This window comes from Ictidomys tridecemlineatus, chromosome 11, assembly GCF_052094955.1.
Source record: "Ictidomys tridecemlineatus isolate mIctTri1 chromosome 11, mIctTri1.hap1, whole genome shotgun sequence".
Classification (NCBI taxonomy): domain Eukaryota; kingdom Metazoa; phylum Chordata; class Mammalia; order Rodentia; family Sciuridae; genus Ictidomys; species Ictidomys tridecemlineatus.
In genome coordinates, this window is record NC_135487.1 from 28,881,256 (window position 1) to 28,901,941 (window position 20,686).

At 39.9% G+C, this 20,686-nt stretch overlaps 1 protein-coding gene across 3 annotated transcripts in view; it reads left to right on the forward strand.

Annotated features, from left to right (window-relative positions):
• The first annotated feature begins 3,272 nt into the window (after window positions 1-3,272).
• The window catches only part of Smap2 (small ArfGAP2), a 48,397-nt gene continuing 30,983 nt past the window's right edge, over window positions 3,273-20,686 (forward strand). The window contains exon 1 of one of the 3 annotated variants that reach the window (XM_005317867.4): window positions 3,273-3,820. In XM_005317867.4, the coding sequence (XP_005317924.1) occupies window positions 3,718-3,820 (103 nt within the window). In that variant the 5' untranslated portion in view covers window positions 3,273-3,717. Of the gene's footprint in view, window positions 3,821-12,808; window positions 12,913-20,362; window positions 20,471-20,686 lie in introns of those variants that run through there. The other 2 variants (XM_021735959.3, XM_021735958.3) reach the window with 2 other exon arrangements.

Below are 20,686 nucleotides of genomic sequence, written 5' to 3' on the forward strand. Positions count from 1 at the left end.
ATGTGACAAATGACTACAGAGCTGACTGTGAAGTGGAAAGCACAATCATCCTGCGTTCCTAATGAAAAAGCCTTTTTATTCATATTACCCTAAATTGGCCAAGTGAATTGACCAGTGGATCAGAAGCTGCTTTAGTTCAACATATGCCTGGAGAGAATTGGTCTCTTAGTTAGAAGATGTGTTAATGAAAATTTTCTATGGCAACAGTCCCACAATATTCACCATATATTTGGGGGAATATTCTCCGTGGTTACTCTAATATAATTGCTTAAAAATCAATTTCACTTTGTCTTTTTATTTATGTGAGCTAGGTGGCAAAATACTCTGATTTAAAGACCAAGAAGAGAAATCAGCTGGGAGTCGAGTGTGATATGTGCTGTCAGGAGTCTTAACTTTCTTCTTTCTTTTTGTACTGGGGATTGACCCTAAGGGCACTTTACCACTGAACTACATCTTTGGTCCCTGCTCAATTGCTGAGGCTGATCTCAAACTTGCAATCCTCCTGCCTCAGCCTCCCGAGCCACAGGATTATAGTGTGTGCCACTGCCCTTGGCCTCTTCCAATTTTCTCATAACCATAGATGACAATGCACAACAGATGCTGAGACAGATAGAAAATTATAATCATTAATGTGAAATAGTTTTATGATAAAATAACACAGTATATTATGGAATAGGGGGAGCATTTTTGCAAGAATTGTCAAGGGAAAATTCAAGACTTCAAAAACATCTTTTTGAACTTGGGAAAAGAAGAGATTTGCCTTGTCCATATCCTCAGACCCTGAGGTATACATTCATTTTCCTCTGGTGTTATTACTGATAATATGCTGCAGGTGTAGTTCAGTGGTAGAGTGCTACCTTAGCATAAATGAGGCCTTGTATTTGATCCCTAACACTGTAAAAAAGTAATGATAAAGCTAATACTTGATGTGTCTGGATAGGTTAGGTTATGCTTGTAAATAAACAAAACTCAGTGATAACATAAGGAAGGGGCTGGGGATGTGGCTCAAGCGGTAGCGCGCTCGCCTGGCATGCGTGCGGCCCAGGTTCGATCCTCAGCACCACATACCAACAAAGATGTTGTGTCCGCAGAGAACTAAAAAATGAATATTAAAAAAATTCTCTCTCTCTCTCTCTCCTCTCTCACTCTCTCTTTAAAAAAAATAACATAAGGAAGATTTATTTCTTGCTCATGCTGCTTTTTTTTTTTTTTTTTTTGTGTGTGTGTGTGTGAGTCCTGGGGATTGAACTCAGGGGCACTCAACCACTGAGCCACATTCCCAGCTCTATTTTGTATTTTATTTAGAGACAGGGTCTCCCTGAGTTGCTTAGTGCCTCGCTGTTTCTGAGGCTGGCTTTGAACTTGTGATCTTCTTCCCTCAGCCCCCTGAGCCACTAGGATTACAGGAATATGCCACAATGCCGGGCTGCTGCTTATCCATTATGGGCTAACAGAAAACTCTTATCAGTTATTCAGGAATCCAGTATAAAGAGTAACCAACATCTTGAACACTGATAGTTGCCATATCAGAGGGAAAGGGAATCAGAAGAGTCTCAAAGTAGCAAATAAATGCTTCAGGCACAAAGTGATGCATCCTTTCTACTCAAACTCATTGGTCATACTCAATCATAAGAGGGCCAGGAAATAAAATCCCATATACAAAAAAAAAAAACACGCAAAAAGTCAGAAATATTGAGTGAAGATTATTCATTGCCTTCATTTACTATGGGTTAGAGCTATTTTAAATAAAGGCATTATCTTACAACAATCCTGTGAAATAAGTACTATCATCATTCCCATTTTATAGATGAGATAACCAAGGCACCGAAAGGTTAAGTAACCTGCTAAATTCACATGGTAAGTGTTAAAGCTGAGTATTTAAACCCAGACGTTCTGGCCCCAAGGTGTGTGTGCTTAATCTCCAGACTATGCCTTCTCTCACTGAATGAAAAAATTTGAGAAGCATTGCCATAGGCAATGGAACACTAAAGGATTTTTAAGCAGGTTAGTGAGTTTTTTTCATGTAAAATCTCTCTCTAAAAAGAGAAAGAGATGAAGGATCAGTTTATTTAGAGTAAGACTTAAAGCAAGAAGGCTATTTGCAGAGTGAAGGGATGAAGATGAGAAGGGCTTGGAGTAAGGCACAATCACCAATTAACTGAGTAATCTGGTTTGGTTTGGTGCTGGGGATTGAATCTAGGGCCTTGAGCATGCTGGGCAAGAGCTCTATCACTGAGTGATCTTGACCCTCTCTTTCATCAACTAAAAAATGGCTAAAAAAAGCAATACCTATTTCCATGGCAGCCAAAATGATTTGTTTTTCAGTTCTGGGCATGGAACCCAGGGTCTCACACATCCTAGGTGAGTGCTCTACCACTGAGCTACACTCCCAGCCTTCAGAATAATCCTTTAAAATCACAATTCAAATCATGTTGTTCCTCCCTTGGTCAGTAGGATGCCTGATACTTAGCCGTTTCTCAGGAACAATTTGCAGAGTGAGTGAGTGAATGAATGAATGAAAACAAGAGCAAGATGGCAGATGTTTTCCTAAAGAAAAGGACAGCCACTAATAAATTATCTGTAGCAAGGTGGCTTTGGACAATGATGTTTAATAATCATTTTTAAGTCATTGCCTATTCTGTGCTATGTTGTAATCACCACCCTCCTCCCAAATAACCTTCAGTATGAGTCTGCTACACAAAACTGCATTGTTTTGTGAAGATGTAATGAATCAGAGAAGACACAGATTGTCTAGGCAGTAGGCAGAACAACGTCCGAAGATGGTGATGGCAGTAGAAAGCTAGTGAATATCAGTGGGAGGTGGCATTCCCATAGAGGAGTGACCAGAACCTTCCGAAAAATGGGGAGAGTGTGATTTCCCCTTAAACTTCGGCTAGGGACTTGGGCCCTTTTATGTGTCTGTTGAAGGAAAAAGAAAAGCTGGAGGACTTTGGGGTATCCACAACCCGGAAATTACATAAGGATGATAAAAACTTAATTCTGAGTTTTTGGGAAGATTATATTGGGATAATTCATGTAACGTGGTTAGCACTGTGTCTTCCACAGCAAGAACTTAGCAAATGTTTGCTTTCTTCCTTTTCCTTTATTCCTTCCACTCTTTCTGCCAGGCTCCATTCATTCTTCTCCAAGGACATGCAGGGGGCGTGTCTTCTCTTCCTCCGCCCCTACAGAAGCCCCGCCCCAGCCTCTCCGGGGATTGGTTCTTGGGAGGCGGAGCCGAGGCAGCGCGGCGCGGTGGGGCGGGGCGCATGCGCGGGCTAGGCAGGGTGGAGGTGGAGAGGAAGAGCTGCCGGAAGTAGGCGGCGGAGGTGGTGTCCGAGGTGGCGGCAGCTGCCAGGGAAACCGAGGCGCGGGACACACTGCCGGCTGAAAGGCAGGCCCGGGGGTCGGCTCTGCGTCCGGCACCCAGGAAGCCGCGGGCTCCCTTGGCCTGGGCTGAAGGTCCCTGGTCCAGCAACCTCCGCTGGACCCAGGCCTTTCCCTGAGCCCGCCAGGGGGCGCGGCGCCGAGGGGCTGAGGAGTGGGGGGCTGACGCCGCTGACCCTAGAGGGGCGCCGGGAGGTGCGGGAGGAGAGCTCTCCCCCGCTCAGGTGGTGCTCCTGGGCGGGGGACCGGGAGTTCTCACCTCGGACTGAGACGGGGGCATCTGGGGGTGAGGAGGGCGCGTCGCCCTCTGCCCCCGCCGGCACCCTGGCCATGACCGGCAAGTCGGTGAAGGACGTGGATCGGTACCAGGCGGTCCTGGCCAACCTGCTGCTGGAGGAGGATAACAAGTTTTGTGCGGACTGCCAGTCTAAAGGTAGCGCGTCCCTCCGGGTGGGCGAGGGGTCCAGTCGCCGGGCCGCGCCATGGGGATGGATGGCCTGCGTGGGGAGGGGGTTTGTGGAGTTTAGGGCGCCCAAGTCATCTTTAAATGGTAACGCGTCTGGTGAACATGCTAGGTTTTGTGCGGCTCGGGTATTGGTGCGAGCAAATTGTGTGTTAGAGGTGGTAATGGTAGGGGTGTGGGGGGCGGTGAAATATGTGTGTTCAGGTGAGAATGTCTGTATTTCAGGGATTTGATGACTTCTGGGTCAACTGTCAGTCCGGAGCTAGCAGCCTTTCACTTGCAAATCTATGGATGAACTGCATTGTGAGTGTGCGTGTGTGCGCGCTTGCGCGCGCGCTTGTGTGTGTGTGTGTGTGTGTGTGTGTGTGTGTGTGTGAGAGAGAGAGAGAGAGAGAGAGAGAGAGAGAGAAAAGAGGGGAGGAGGTGAGGAGGGAGGTGAGATGACAGATAACTGCTTAAATGATTTTTTAAAGGTGGTGATTGTTGCTGCCTGCTCTTTGGTGAGCAATTCCTTCTGTCATTTTACAGCCCTGCTGAGATCTGACAAGAGTGCTTAGGTGGCTTTCTTCTTCCAGGATGTGTGCAGAGGGAAGCTGCCTTATGCAGTGACACAGTGCGGATTTCTAGACAGCCTAGCCCCGGTTTGTGGAGTGCGTTGGAGGCCTCATGTGTGTGCTGACAGAAACTAACAGATTTGGGCTGTAGCGCAGGATCAGTTTTTATCAGTGGACAAAAGGAAGCAAATAATTCATCATCGGATTTGTTGCTTCCATAGTGATTACTCTAGTAAAGGTGAAATAGTGTAAATTGGCAGAATCATTTAGTCTTTGTTTCCTGTGCCCTCAAAATCCATGATATAATACAATTAAAAATCAGTATGATAGGAAAGCTTGGTTATTAGTGAAATGTTTACATTTAACATTTATAGATACAAATTGCAATATTTTGGGGGATATTATTCATTTACTTTTGTTGGTAATGCAGAGGATTTGCTAGGGCTATTTGCCATATAGCATGTTGGATATATATAGTATAAAAATTCGAATGTAAATATATTTATTTTGAAAAAGGAAGATGTTAATCAGTGGTTTCACTTGATTACCTTTTTTTTTTGAATAGGTTATGTAAGGAGGACAGAGGAATGATGCATTGATTTAGTTACCTAGTAGTATATTTTAGTGACCTCTACCAATAGGTAAATGAAATTTGTCATTAGGAAAGCAGATCCCCAGACTTCTTTTCCTAAATTTTTACATTAGCAAGAATTTATTTAAAAAAGTATTTTAGAATCAATTTATGTTGAGTAGGTTAATTTCTTATAGATTGATCCTTGTTAGACCTTTGGAGGATTCAGTTTAAAATTTGTGAGTTTTTTGTCTTTACTCAAATTCCCTTATGTCCTTACTTGACAGATTTTGAGTCATAGTGAAGCAACCCACTGGTAGCAACCCATTGCTACATTTGGAGAGTCAGATGCCATTTTGATGATTAGTAGCACCCACTCCCCTACTTCTCATATTACTTGTATTCTTACTCATGTTCCAATAAAATATAGCATGTGGAAGAGAGGTTGATTCACCACTTCTTCCTCCAAATTTTTTTCAAATTTTCTGTTGTTCTTTACTAATAACCTTGTTTGGGATCATATATTGAAATGTTAGTTAATTCTTAATGAGAACTTGTAACTGCTTGCTTCTAAAAACTTATAGCTGCTCTTGATGGTAAACATCAACAGATAGTTACCTGGTAGCGTTGATAAAAAATATATTTGGTTGGAGAAGGAATCTAAAAAATATTGGCTAAAATGAAAATTGGATTTGAGTTTGTTTAACTGTGTTTCTTGTGTCTTAGAAAATTGAGTTCTAATTGTATAGGCTCTGGTGAGTGCTCATCCATTAATATTCAGTCAGTTGATACAGCCTGAACTACTGACCCACAAGTGAATATTTCTGTAATGTTCTGAAATAACTCTTTGGCAACGACTCTTCTTTTTAAAGTCTTATTTAGGAATGTTATTTCTTTATTAATTGATCCTAAAAATGTATAATTTAAATTTCAGAATAGAGAAAAAGCAGGTGTTCTTTTTATTTAGTAGAAGTCTTGTTGGTCCTGGGGTTTTTCATTTTTTGAGCACAAGTTTCCCCAGTGCCTGGGTTCTCTATGGCACTGGCTTGATTTCAGTGTGGGGAAAGAAGATGCTTCCCTGATGCCACTTTAAAAACTCCATTGCTGGGGCTGGTGTTGTGGCTCAATGGCAGAGCACTTTCCTATCACGTGTGAGGCACTGGGTTCATTCCTCAGCACCACATAAAATAAATAAATAAATAATAAAATAAAGGTATTAAATCCATCTACAACTAAAAACAATTTAAAAAACCCCTAAGCCCTAAGATGTGTTTTCTCATCACCATAGACCTCGAGCTAATGTGATCTTTAGGGGCAATTTTTAGACTGACTTAAATAATGATCAACAGAGGACAAAAACTACTGAAAATTTCAGATATGTCAGTGGTAACTCTGGCTAATTGAGGCCCAGTTTCATTTTTGAGTAAGATGGAATGTGTCATACTTTGTTCATATTTGGAATCTTACTGGTCCAAGGCTTGGTCTTTTCTCTGCAGTTCCTGTGCCTGGAATAAACCCCCAAGCAACCTCCTCAGAGACTGTGGATTAAACTGGACACTCCTGTTTACCATGAGAGGATCTGCCTTGTTGATTTGAATACTCATGTCCAGTATTGGGACTCTCCTTTATCAGTCAAGGTTTATGAGAAATTGGGAGCTGTTTAATGAGCAAAGAATTTAAATGGAAGAAATTTGATGGTCTTGAGGAATATTTACTTCAGACTGTGAACTTTGAGAAGAATTTTATATATATATTATATATTTTTTTTTTTACTTTTTACATCTACATCTTGTTTCACCACTAATTACCACTGTCTCTGTTCCAACTCCTATTATATATTTTTAAATTTAAATTTATTTTTTGAAAAAAGTAGCACTTTTATGTGGTTCAAAATTCAAAAGATCCAAAAGACAACATGTATAGTGAAAAGTCATTCTTCTGTCCCTGATCCCTCAGCCACTTTTTTCCTTCCTGGCAAGTAACCACTATTGGCAATTTCTTACCTGACTTTTGAGAATAATATATGCCATGAAGAACAAAGGCATTTGAAAATATTACTTTTAGTACTTTTATGCAAATAGTAGCATATTACCCACAATTCTTAGTATCTTGCATTTTTCAATCAACAATACAACAGTATAACATGGAAATGATGAAAGTTCTCTCCTCATGCACATTGCATTATTTAAGGTATTGTGTAAGGCATTATCCAGGATGTCTTGATTAGGTTGGAAGATATTCTCAAGTGATTTGGAAGGCAGCTTCTCTCATTGGAGGCATCTTAGAAAGTGTCCTAGGCCCATCCATAGCATTTATAAGCCCATCTTTCAGGTGGCAAAGAGGCAGAGTAGTAGAAGGGGCAGTAGACTTTAGAATGGAACATGTAGTTTAAATTCCTTTATTCTTTTTACACTAGCTTTGTGATCTTTAGCATGCCACCCAATTTTCTCACCTTAATTTTTTTTAACTTTAAAAGATGAAAGTACTTTGAAAACTAAAATATTATTAAAATGTAAGCATCATTACTTTTACCATTGTTAATCTTATTTTTTAAATTCTGATTTTGTTAGTTTCACTTTTTTCCTTTATTCATTTACAATACTCTAGTTACTGGAAACCACAGTTAGAATGACTCACCCAGTAAAACCCTAGTCTTTAAGCCAAAACCATTTCCTATATATGGGAGTTCTGACATTTTTGCAGATTTACTTTATGGTACCCTTGAGGATGGCCTCTGGATATTCCCTGACTTTTCAGACTTGCATGAAAGATTAGACCAGTAAATTTCTTTGTGTGAAAATGTTCTAATACACTTCTAAATTTTAATTTCTGTTAATTAATCTTTAGTTTTTCTTTCATTTGTTTTCCATTGATAGCTATGATAGCTAAGTTATTGCTTTTTAGATATCATTCCTTAGAACATAATTTTCCTGTTTGGTTTTTTGTTTTTTTTATATTGGGGATTGAACCCTGAGCTATATTTTCAGCCCTTTTTATTTTTTATTTAGAGACAGGGTCTCACTAAGTTGCTGAGGGCCTTGTTAATTTGCTGAGGCTGTCCTGAATTTGTAATCCTCCTGCCTTAGTCTCCTGAGTCTCTGGGATTGTAGGAATTCTCTACTGTGCCTAGCTTTCCTGTCAATTTTTAATTATTTTTAGTTATATTGGTGGCACGTTTTGAGAGCTTAAAAAAACTATCAGATCTAATAACAGGAGGAGTTCTGCTTTCATTTCTGGTTGTTAAACATCCTTCTATAGCTAAGATCAAATAATTTTCTAGATTTTTTTTATACCTTCATTTATTTATTTTTATGTGGCCTGAGGATTGAACCCAGGGCCTCACATGTGCTAGGCGAGCACTCTACTGTTGAGCCACAACCCCAGCCCAACTTTCTAGATTTTTACAGCTAATACACCTTAACTCGACAGTCATGGTTAGATTGACACAGTTTTACTGAAAGTAATTTATCAAAATCCCCGTTAAATTGTCTTTTTTTAAAATGTATTTTTTACTTGTCAATGGACCTTTATTTCTTATCTATATGTGGTGCTAAGAATCCAACCCACTTTCTCACAAATGCTAGGCAAGTGCTCTACCACTAAGCTACAACCCCACCCCTAAATTGTCTTTTAATATCAACATGCTAAACCTGTTCCTTGGGAGATAACTTTCCTATTTGTTCTCCTTGTTCTTAAATACTGTTCTGTGGCAGTGAGGAAAAAAAAAATACAAAATGCCGGATCTATTAGGGGGAACCCTTTGAAAGTCTGAGATCCCATACTACATATATTTATTCAGAAAATATTTCTTTAAATTTTTTTTTAGTTGTAGATATACACAATTTCTTTAATTAATTTATTTTTATGTGGTGCTAAGGATCGAACCCAGTGCCTTACATGTGCCAGGCAAATGCTATATCACTGAGCTACAGCCCCAGCTCCCAGCTCTTAAGCACATGCTTTGTGTCAGATACTCTGCCAGGACATATGGATTCAAAGATAAGATCTTTGATCTCAAGGATTTTACTGTCCAATAGGGAAGCAGATGTGTAAAACAAATACAGATACAACGTTGTAATTGTCATTGTGGCATTGTGTACAGGGAACAATGAATGGGTTGGAGAAGGAAAACTGTTTCACAGGAAGTCATGGCTTCAAAGAGATAATTAGGCTATGACTTAAAGGATAAGCAGAACTTTGCTAGGTGAATTTAGGGGACTTTTCATTCCAGGAAGAGGAAACAGAATGTGCACAGCCTCCAAGGTGTGCTGTATGGTTTATGTGTGTGGGTAGTTTCTTATCCACACGTTGGGGCTTGTCAAGGGGTAGAGTTTGTCAACTAGTCAGGGGCCAGTAAAGTTAAAAGCCCAGTTCAATGGGCTCTCCTTTCCTCTTAACGTGTTTTATGGCACTGAAATTGTGAATATGTATTATGCTTTAGATTCCCTGTTGTATAAGAAATTCACAGTGTTGTAGGTCTACCTGCTGGTCAAATGAAATGCTTTCTAATTGCTGAGTATTAAGAAAGGTCTGGGTTTAGTGTGCACAAGATGTCAATGGAAGTGTACTTTCATGGGTACATTAAATTACCTTAGAAAAGTCTAATGAAATGCCAGCAGTATGTAGTACATCATCTCTGGAGCCAGTGTTGATGAGTTTTGAGTTTGAACATGCTTTTATGTTCAAGCAGGTCATATTTTGAGTATTTGATGTGTGTTCTTGATTGTATAAGATACCTTGCATAAACAGGTAGGCACAGCTTCACCTTTTGGGTATACTTTGCAGCAATTTTTTTTGTTTCCAGATATATCATAAACTACCTTCTTTCTGCATTTTTCATCTGATGTCATAGTATGTAGGTGGCAGCTTTCTTGGGCATAGTTGTCGGTATAACCATTCATCACATGAGTCATTGCCTGTTTCTCTTCTCCTGCCTGAAAATTCCATTTTGGAATAATATCATGCAATCAGTGACTCTGATACCCTACTCATTATGTACATTGCAGCTGGCTTTGTATGTTTTGTTGACACAGTCTACCTGTGTCGTGGAGAAGGGATAAATTAACTTATTAGAGCCAGACTCTTCTTTATCCAGATGATATCCCTTGTGAAAAAGATGCCAAGCAAGAATCTGCATAAAATGCACGTGTTTTACATTCTAAGCAAACAGTTCTTAATTTTGATGTTATGTCTGCTTAAATCCTTATCACAATTGTACTTCTGTTTGAGCAAGTGACCAGTTTATATAGATATTAATTTTGAAGAAGTTCTGTATTGGCCTCTGGAATGTAACAGTTCAGCATACCACATTGAAAGATAGGAACACAATCTATGTAGAGTAGCACACTTTAACATTACTTCACTTTTACCAGATTCCTTCGTTTTTAAAGCAGTATTCCTGTATTGGTTAACTTTTTTCCCTTTTTTTGGATACTGGGAATTGAACTAAGGGGCACTCAACCACTGAGCCACATCCGCATCCCTATTTTGTATTTTATTTAGAGACAGGGTTCACTGAGTTGCATAGTGCCTCACTTTTGCTGAGGCTGCTTTGAACTCATGATTCTACTGTTTCAGCCTCTCAAGCCTCTGGGATTACAGGTGTGTGCCACTGTGCTGTGCCTATACTGATTAGTTAATTTCTTTATCCCTTCCTTCCTTTCTTTTGCACAGAGGATTGAATTTATGGGTACTTTACCACTGAGCTATATCCCCAGTCCTTTTTATTTTTTATTTTGAGACAGGGGCTTGCACATTTGCTTAGGACCTTGCTCAGTTGCTGAGGCTGACCTCCTCCAACTTGATAATCTCCTACCTCAGCCTTCTGAGTTGCTGGGATTACAGGGTGCTCCATCAGGCCTGGCTGTATTAGTTTAATTTTGTAGATTATGATTTGCCACACATGACGTGTCCACAATAGTGCTAGCCTTTGAGGGCAGTGGTTTGGTCCTATTTTGTTTGCTGTGGTCTTTCCAGCAGTGAAAGGAGTTGACAAGACCAGGCTCTCAGTAAATCTTTGTTTGAATGAATAAATGAATCTTGTCATCTATATGTCTTTTATTTTTTATTAGCAGAGATCTTTTGTAGGTTCTTTGAATAATTGTCTTAATTCTTAGAAAAATTAATTTCTGAAAAATAAGTTTAAAAAAAAAAGCTTTGAAGTCCCTGTTTAATGGTTTCTTTATTAGAGAAGCAAACCACTATAGGTCATAAAAGCAGAGGGAATTTAATATTGAGAATAGGTTACACAGGTAACATAAGAGCCAAGAAGCTAAACAGGGGCTGGTGAGGCACTCCAGGGATTAGTGATACTTTTGAGTTATTATGCCCCTAAGGAAAATAGAAAAAATGTCACCAAGGTTGAGAAGTCCTAACTCTTTAATATGAGCTGGAAGCGTGGAAAGAGGAGCTGTCCAGTGGTACCCAGGCCAAATAAGAGAGAGAGAACCCTGGCTCTTGCCTCCTCCTCTTGCCTCTTATCCCCACCATACCTCCTGTTGAGGGAACTTATCCAGAAATCAGTTGGCAAGAATGCCTGGGAGATGTAGTGCCCTGTGAGAGTGGAGCAAGGAAGGGTAGGACTCAAGTGCCAGCAAGTAAAGACAAAAGCACGTAAACATCTCTGAGATATAGTCTTTTCTTCATTTGAGTTATTACAGGCAAGAGATAGGAAGGGTTTTCAGGCAGGTACAACTTGGTGTGCTTCTAAAGGATCTTTGTTGCTGAAACAAGAATTAGTCCCAGGAAGTAATCTAACAACTCAGTCATAGCCTGTGTAAGTAGGGGGTGTGGCTAGGCAAATTGGCTTCTCTTGAATTTGTATGTGACTGTTGGCCATTTCGAGAAATGATTTATCATTTTTTTTTCTTAGGAATATGGGTTCCCGCCCTGTCGATTCTGGGAAATTTTAATCCTAAGCACGGTGTAGCTACACTGATACATTTAGTCTTATCTACAACTGGAGACCTGAGTTAGAATACAGAGGATGCACAGTATTTGAGGATGACAGCCTTAAACCTGCTTAGGCTTTCCTTGACAGTTAAGGTAATTGTGGTGGGGCTAATTTTCCTGGTGCTGCACATCTTTTTTACTAGTCTTGTTAGTTGCTTGGCTGGTTCTCCCCCACAAGTTCAGCTAGTTAGCACTGGGTAAGGAAGGAGAGATCACTGGATCTATTTTCTTCTACATTAAACTTGAAAAGTGTTTTGTCCTGTAAGGAATGCTGCTGCTGCTGCTCCATTTAAAAGCAGAGCTTCCCAAGTTGTTGTTAATAGTTTTCTTCTTGATTATAAAAGTATTTGAATTACATGATACAAGTTCAACACTTTCTAGAAGTGCTTTTTTTTTTTTTTTTTTTGGTCAATCAGGTCACCTGCATTTAGGCCCTTGCTACATTAATGGAGTTGGTGGAACTAGGCCAACAAAAGATTTCAGTGCAGTGTGAGGGTGTCTGCTTTACTTTCCTTAGAGACCACAGATAAGGGACCTTCATTGTTTGAATAAAGTTACCAAAAGTAAAAATCATGTAGGTTTTATTGTTTTTTACTTTTTCCAAAAAGATAATTTTCTCTTGGCAGGTATTATTGTAATTTGCAGATGTAATGAAAATTTGTAATTTGGTATTTTAAAAAGCATATCCGGCTGCTTTCCAGAGTAGCAGCTCTTTTCAGCAAGGTCGTTTTGGTTTTAAAGGTATACCTTAAAAGGCACATCTGTGCGTTTTGAAGCCTCTTGTTTAAAAATTCTGATATTTTGCAATTGTGTTTGACTCTTCCCTTTTCCAAACTTTCTCCTTTCCTACCCCATTCTTCTGGATCCTATATTTCCCAACAGGCTTTGTGAATGCTGGTCCATTGATGGCTGAACGGCAGGTACCTCCCCACTGGAAAATCCCAGAGATGAGCCAAATCTACCTTCAGCTGTGGCCATCCAACAGCGTAAGGTGGCCCTGGTTGTTGTCTTCAGTTTGTCCCACTGTCCTCTTCTCCCCATCCTCCCTCTTGTGCAGCTGAAACTTGCCCTGGGATCCCACCTTTGTAACATGTCACTGCGTAGTAATAGGATTCTATTGTTCCTACTACTTTTCATTTTCAATTAATGTGAAGTGATTCTCTGACAATTTCTGTTGACCAAAACCCTCTTTTGAGTATTTTCTGTAGGCATGCTTGTTTGCTTTGAAGTATAAATGGGATAAATGTTTATCTAAGTACTGAATTATATAAGGCAATTTGGAGAATACCTTGTTGATTATTTTTAAATTTCAAGCCAGAGCTCTCAAACAGAAATTTCTTAGTCCTCAAGATGAGAACTGGATTCTTCAGGCTTCATTTATTTCTCCTCACCAAGAAACCAAATGTGTAATGTTCCTATTTTATGTATTTAGAACAAATGGCGAGAGGGAGAGACCTTCTGTCAGCTGTAGTTGATAGACTTGTCCTTACATAGTGGTTGGTCCAAATAGTGTCTTGTTTTTCTTTTTTCAGATTATGCTGTTTATTACAGCAGTTGATAGTGAAGGAATCAACCGTAAATCCCCAGACCTCTACCGTAGAGCTTGTATCTCTAGATGTGGGTTTACATGTTAATCCTGTAGTGTTTCTTCATCTCATTTGCCTGAAGTGCACACACAGTAAATTTTGTTGTTTGCCTTCTTCCTCTTTTCTTGTCTAACTGGAAGTCCCCAGATGTGTGGATTTAGAAATGATTTCTCTAATGTTTCTAGCTTTGAGTTTAAAAGTTTGTCATGTAGTATTATTTGGATGGTTGTCTTTGCTCTAATGTTTCTAGCTTTGAGTTTAAAAGTTTGTCATGTAGTATTATTTGGATGGTTGTTTTTGCTCTTTGAAAAACAGTTTCTTACAGGATTTTCTGTGTGAGCTGGTGGCAGCTTATGCTATAGCATAAAAAGATCCTGCTGGAGGGGACATTGGTGTCTTTTTGGTTTTTTGTTGGATACTTTATCTCATGTGATAACTAATATAAGCCATCAGAGGAGAAACAGGAAGGAAACTCCTGTTCTTACTATGATGCTTTTGTTCAAAATAGCTGTAAACAGCAGAGCTAATGAAAACCAATTTGAGTGTGACAACTGATTTGAAAAGCAAATAAACGTTGAAAGCATTTTTTTTTTTTTCCTGAAAGAGAAGCTATTTGGAACAGGGTTGACTTTGTTGCTCTGAAAGTGGGCATGAGGAGTTTGATTAGAGTCACTGTTTCAGACAGAGAAATTTGAGAGAAGATCTTTGCCACAGTGCAACTACTGTATGAGTATTCCCTGCTTGAAGGAGAGCAAAGAAGCTTCATTGAATGCAGCATTGGAACCAGAAAGATTATAGCTTAGCACCTCCATATATACTATATGGTTCTGAGCCTTGTCTGTGAATAGAAGCAGCCTGACATAATTGCCTGAAGAGTCCATATTATGGCAGAGTAAAAATAGGTCCCAGTTTCATTAGATTTCTAATGTATTCAAAGAAAAAAAATTGTTGTCATAGGAACAGATTCCCAGACCAGTTGGTTTTTGTCTGCTGGTATCTGAAGAAGTAGGCAGGTGGGAGAGTCCTTGTGCTTATTTTCTGAACATTAAACACTGTTTCTTTAAGAAGCAGAGATTTCATCTTTTCTGACTATGAAAGTTGTCCATACTCGTGAAAAAAAATATTGGAAAGAATGAAAAAGCAGATTGATGCAGAAGATAGTTTCCATAATCCTCATCATAGGTTATTTACTTGAGCTTATACCACAATGATATTATATCATTATTGTTTTGTAAAACATTTATTGTAAGCATTTTCATGACATAAAAACGTCATTGTGTCCCATCATGGGAATAGGTCATTATTTCCTTAACTTTTGCCTAATTGTTGAACATTTGGATTTCAGTTTTTCAATAAAATAAGTAATTGTACAATGCCAATTTCTGTGTTACTCTTAGACTGAAAGGTGTTTATGCGTTCAGTTTTAAACTAATCATTGGGACCCTCTAATTTTAAAAAGTTGTAAGATAACTTGCTTTAGAACTCTCATTCTTAAAATGCTTCATTGCCATAGACACCTGTTGGGGGAAGGAGTGGAGAGCCACCCTGGCTTGACTACAGTTTTATGAACCATATCACAGCAGTATGGGCCAGCATTTCACATGCTGTGCCTGGTGTGGGGGGATATTGTTGTGCCATTGATTAGCCTTTTATGTCGTTCACACACTCTTTCTTCACTTAAATTCATATACTAACAAATGGATAGGAGGCCCTATTAGTAGAAAGGGGTAATGACTTCTGCTTTTTTTTTTTTTTTTTAACAGGGGCTTTCCTTAGGTTGTAAATGAGAACGGGGACTGTCTTCATGTCTGTGTTTATATAACTAATGAACAGTGTCTGACAGTTTCTCTGTCCACATCATAAATAGTATCAGTCTGTTAATGTGTGTTCAGATCATATTCTTTCATGTTTTGTTTTGTTTTTGACCTTCATACTGTTAGATCAGATATTTGAAGATCTGTGATATTACAGGAAGCTGAGCAAGTGAATCTCATGGGTGTTTTGTGGTAATTGCTTCTTTGTGCTGTTTCATTTGTGTGCTTCTGGCATCTTATGCCACATTTGAACTTGGGGATAGTCACTATCCCCTAGCTTCTCAGTAGGAGGTTTAGTCTTGGGGAAAATGTAGCAAGGGCTATGAAACAGTGGGCTGAAATAGCAGTTCTTTGGCCCTTTGTGGGATGGGAGTAAATATTTAGATAGTGTTCTCAGGTGCTCTAGAAATTAATAATAACTTTGCTGCAGTTTTAGAAGCTCTTGGTATACTCATTGGAATAGATTTGTTTAGTTTGAAAATCTTTGGCTCTTTTGAAACTGTGATTGTATTCCTAGAGACCTGCCCTGAGTTTTTTTGCATAATATTTCCTGTCCAGGATTTTTCTATCCAATATGGCTGCCATCTTTGACCTACCCCATTATACCACATCTTTTGACTGTGTACCTCATTATACTGAATTGTGTAACATCTGGCATTTGAAACATTACTGTCAATATTTTCTTTGTGAAAGGACAAATCTCCACCTTTTGCTCTCCTTTAAGCCCGGGCTGTTTTGATGACTAACATGCAGCATGCCACTGGACTAATCATTTGTACTTTGATCCCAGAACTCATTTCTATTCTACTGTTTATTTAGAAATGAAAATTCTCTAGCTTGATTGGATATGGTTGTGATTCAGTTAAACTGCCATCAGTTTTCTGTGTGTTTGCTATTGATTGGGCCTCCTTTGATGTGTTAGGGAAGCTGCTGCACTCCATTAAATAGACAGAAGTTCACATATTTATGACCTTTTATGGGGTCTCATTTGTCAACCCAGAAGGTTCTGCATAGAGCCTCTACCTGGGTGAAAGGCATGCATTTCCCTGGGAACAACTGGAAACATTTTCTGCCTGGCCACTTGGGCTTGAGCTTTCTAGTATGTTACACTCTTCTTCCCTTTTGGGCTTCCTTTTGAGGAAGGGGAGTGGGAATGGGAAAGGTTCTGACTAAGTCTTCACACACAATCTCAGATATTGAGTTTCCAAGCAGCACAGTGACTCATATGTTGTAATAAAAAGAACCCCTGAAGAACAAGATACTGATTTAGTGTTCATTATTGAGCATCTACTATGTATAACACATTTGGGGTATGTAAAGATGATTCTACTTCCAGTCCAACTGGTGATCATTTCTTCTGTGAACTTGGGCAGTCCAAAATCAAGTGGCCCTGTAGCTTTGGGCCTATAGCAAGGGCAGCATATCATGACTGGAGTGCCTGGTGGAACACAACCACTTAGATTATGAGCCAGGAAACAAAGAAGAGGAAGAGACTAAGGTCCCATGATCCACTTTGAGATTATACTCCCAGTGACCTAAGGACTTCACTTAAGGCCTCACCTCTTAAAGTTTCTACCACCTCTCAGTAGTGGTACCCTGGGGACCAAAATTTATTTAATACATGGACCTTTGGAGGACATTCATCTAAACCATAGCAATACTCTAAATGTTTATCTGTTTATAACACATCAGGAAAAGAGTCTTTTCTGCAGAATTTGTATGTTTTTTGTATCTCACTTGTTTCAAACTAAATGGCATAAAAATGGTTCCTCAAGAACAGGATTTCTTGACATCAGCACTATTGACATTTTGGATAATGACTTGTTTGGGGGACTGTCCTGTGCTTTTTAGGATATTTAGCAGCATCCCATGGACTCTGCCCACCAGATGCCTAGCACCAACTCCTCTGCCAGTTGTGACAACCAAAAATTGCTACAAAGATTGACATTGCCTCTCGAGGAGAAATTGTTTTGGGGGAGAAGGTAGACTGATTGAATGTGGGCTGTTTTTTTCTGTTGATTTTCACATTGTTCTTTTGATGCTTATTAGCTATTTTGTCAGCATGTGTATTCTGTTATCAGGAAAATGCCAACACTTGATTATGAGGGAATTTAATGATAGTAATACTAGCCTCCTGTTGGCCATTGGTGGAGGTGGTAATTGAAATGTATGAAAGCATTTACTTACAAAGGCTATTATTGGGTCAGCAACCTAGGAAGCTCCTTGGTTTTTGAATTGTGGATTAGGACTTGGTCTGTTTATCTGGAATCCAGTATTATGAGTTTACGTACCCAGGGGAAGAAATTAATCTGTCATCTGTGTGGTGGCATCAGGAATCTATCCCAGGGATGGAGGATGGAGAGCATCCTCATGGATCAGGGACCACCTCACCCTTCTTAAGCACCTTCTCCTAAAGGTACCCCACCACATACTTCCACAGGCAGGCTCACTTTGCATTTGGTATTGTTGTGAGGATATAAATAGACAGTGGTTGTTGCAAAAGAGGAAGTTAAAGCTTTAACCCAAAGTAACCTAAAAAAATAGGGAACTAAATGTCCCCAGAGAGTGAAGACAGTAACTTCTGGCAAACCAAGTTAGTGTTCATTACCTGAAGTGAGGTCATGAGTGCTAGGGAATTAATTTAATTATAATGTCAGATTTTGAAACATCAGGTCCACCTGGCTGACTTTGAAATACTTGCCTGGCTGTTAGCTCAGTGATCTCTCTATATCCACCCACTCCCCCAACCTGCCATTAGCTATTGAAGTAATGATTTGAAATATATTAGATTTCTGAGGAGACTTAATTTTTGTATTTGTTATATTTGCTATAATATGTCAGTGTAGGTTAAATAACTTCTTTGTGTGTGGCATTGAGGATTGAACCAAGGGCCTCGCACATGCTAAGCAAGCACTCTACCACTGAGCTGCATCCTCTGCCCTTTTTATTTTATTTTGAGACAGGGTCTTGTTAAGGTTTCCAGGCTGTTCTTAAACTTGTGACCTTACTGCCTCAAGCTCCTGGATAGCTGGGATTGCAGGTGTTCACCATTGTGTCCAGCAGTTTGAATAACTTTGAATTTGCTCCCATTGTTCCCAGTTTTCCTCATCTCTTTAAATTCATTTTCTTCACTGGGTCAGGTACAGAATGGTGCTGAGTGGGGTAGAGCATGTTCTGTGGGCATCCTTGTTGGGATGGACTGGGATCCTAAAGCTAGATTCTGACACTTAAGAGTGCGTCATTCAGATCCTGTTCTTGGGTCCTAGTAGGCTCTGTGTTCCATTCCAGCTGAGGGTTTGCTGGAGTAACTGCACATGAAGCTTTCAAGCCAAGCAATTGTTTGTACTGAGATAATCTCACTGTTTGGCTCCTAATGAAATAACCTTCTTCCTGCCCCCAATGAAAGCAGCTATTTTTTTTTGTCTCTGCCCTTCTGTTTTCAGAGAAGCCCTGTCTCAGCTACTATTCTTCTAGCTTATTCATAAGTGCTTAAGCAGGGCCTTTGTGTAGGAGATTAGCTACAGCTAAAATATCATGGACTAACCGGGAGACAAGGAGCATCATAAACACCCTTTCCTCTGATTTTCTATGTAGAGTACTACAAAATGTCACTTTAGTTTGAATGACTTTTTGTGTGTGTGTGGTATTGGGATTGAACCAAGAGCCCTCTATGTGCTAGGCAAGTGCTCTACCACTGACCTGCATCTTCCCCCACTCCACCCCTCTCGCCACCCCCTCACCCCCTCACCCCCATGACCAGAATACTTAACAAGAATAACTTAGAGGAAGAAAAGTTTATTTTGGTTCATGGTGTCAGCATTTCAATCTGTGGTGGGCTGACTCCATTGCTCTGGGCCCAGGTAAGGCAGAATATCATGGAAGAAGGGCATGATGGAGGAGCCCTGCTCTCTCCATGGTGGCCAGGAAGCAGAGAGAAAGCAATGGGAAGCAGCCATAGGGAAGATGAAGCCTTCTAAGGCATGTCCCCAGTGATAAACCTCCTTCATCCACCTACCTGCCTACAGTTACTACCCACTTAGTCCATTCAGACTAAGATGGATGATTTAGGTTACAGTTCTCATAATCATTTCACTTCTTAATATTCCTACATTAACACAGAAGTTTAGGGGAGTACCTCATATCTAAACCATAACAGATACTTAAGTTACCTTTGTGTGGTTCTTCTATAATAAGTCATTTAAAACTTTATTCACATAAGAAAAATACAAAAAATTATATTGTATTAGTTTTGTTAAAGGAGACAACAAAAATAAAAATAAAAGCCAACAAAAGAACAACCTTAGAGCCAGGCGTGGTGGCATGTGCCTGTAATCTTAGTGGCTCGGGAGAGCTGAGGCAGGAGGATCACTAGTTCAGAGCTAGCCTCAGTAAAAAGTGAGGTGCTGAGCAACTGAGTGAGACCTTGTCTCTAAATAAAATACAAAATAGGGCTGGGAATGTGGCAGTGGTCAAGTGCCCCTGAGTTCAATCCTGGTATCCCCCCCCCCAAAAAAAAATAAAGAACAACCTTAGAAGAGTGTGTGCACCAGAAAAGGCCATGAAGTACTGCTGGAGTTGGAATAGGAAGGAGAAAAGGCTTTGTGGGGAAGATTTCACAAAAAGCTCCCTTACCAGTAGCCCCTAAGACCTGTGAAGCATCTTAAGTTGATTAGGAAACTGTAAGAAGCTCTTCAAGCCTTTTAAAGGAAACATTTCAGTATCAAGTAGCTTCTTCAGATTGACTTCTGATAGTTTGGGTGGTTCCATTTTTTGATTCACCCTTTTCCTAGTTCCAAGTTGCCATTGTTCATGTGGTGCTCTAAAAGAGCAAATTTATCACCTCCAGCACAGTTTCGTGGTGGATTTTAAGCTGGCTTTCTCTTTTACTTACAACCCTGTGTATTCATATGTTCAAGTTGTCCAGCATTTTTACTCAGTTCCCACACTCTTTGCTTCCATACTGAGGCTTCTTGGGAAAGGCACTCCCAGACTTTCCTAGAGATGAATGTTTCAACCATACCGTCTTTTATCCTCAGAAGTTGTTCTTCACTCTTCTGAGGTGCTTCCAGGGAGTGCTGGGTGCCAGTTATAATGGAATGAAGGACTTTTGATGCATCTTCTAGGGACCTCAGCTGTGTTTGAAGGTGAGCCATCATTGTTTCACTCCATAAAAACCAAAGCTTGGTTCCTAATGGACTTAGCACTCCACTTATCTTTGGGGTGGGGGGCTCACTTTTATTCTTTGTTGAGTAAGACTGCAATGTGCTCAAGGGAAGAGGTGGGCCTCTTTGTTTTTTTTTACCATCAGAGGAATGGCCTCCATTGGAAGCAACGGGAGGCTTTCGTTGGCTTGAATAATC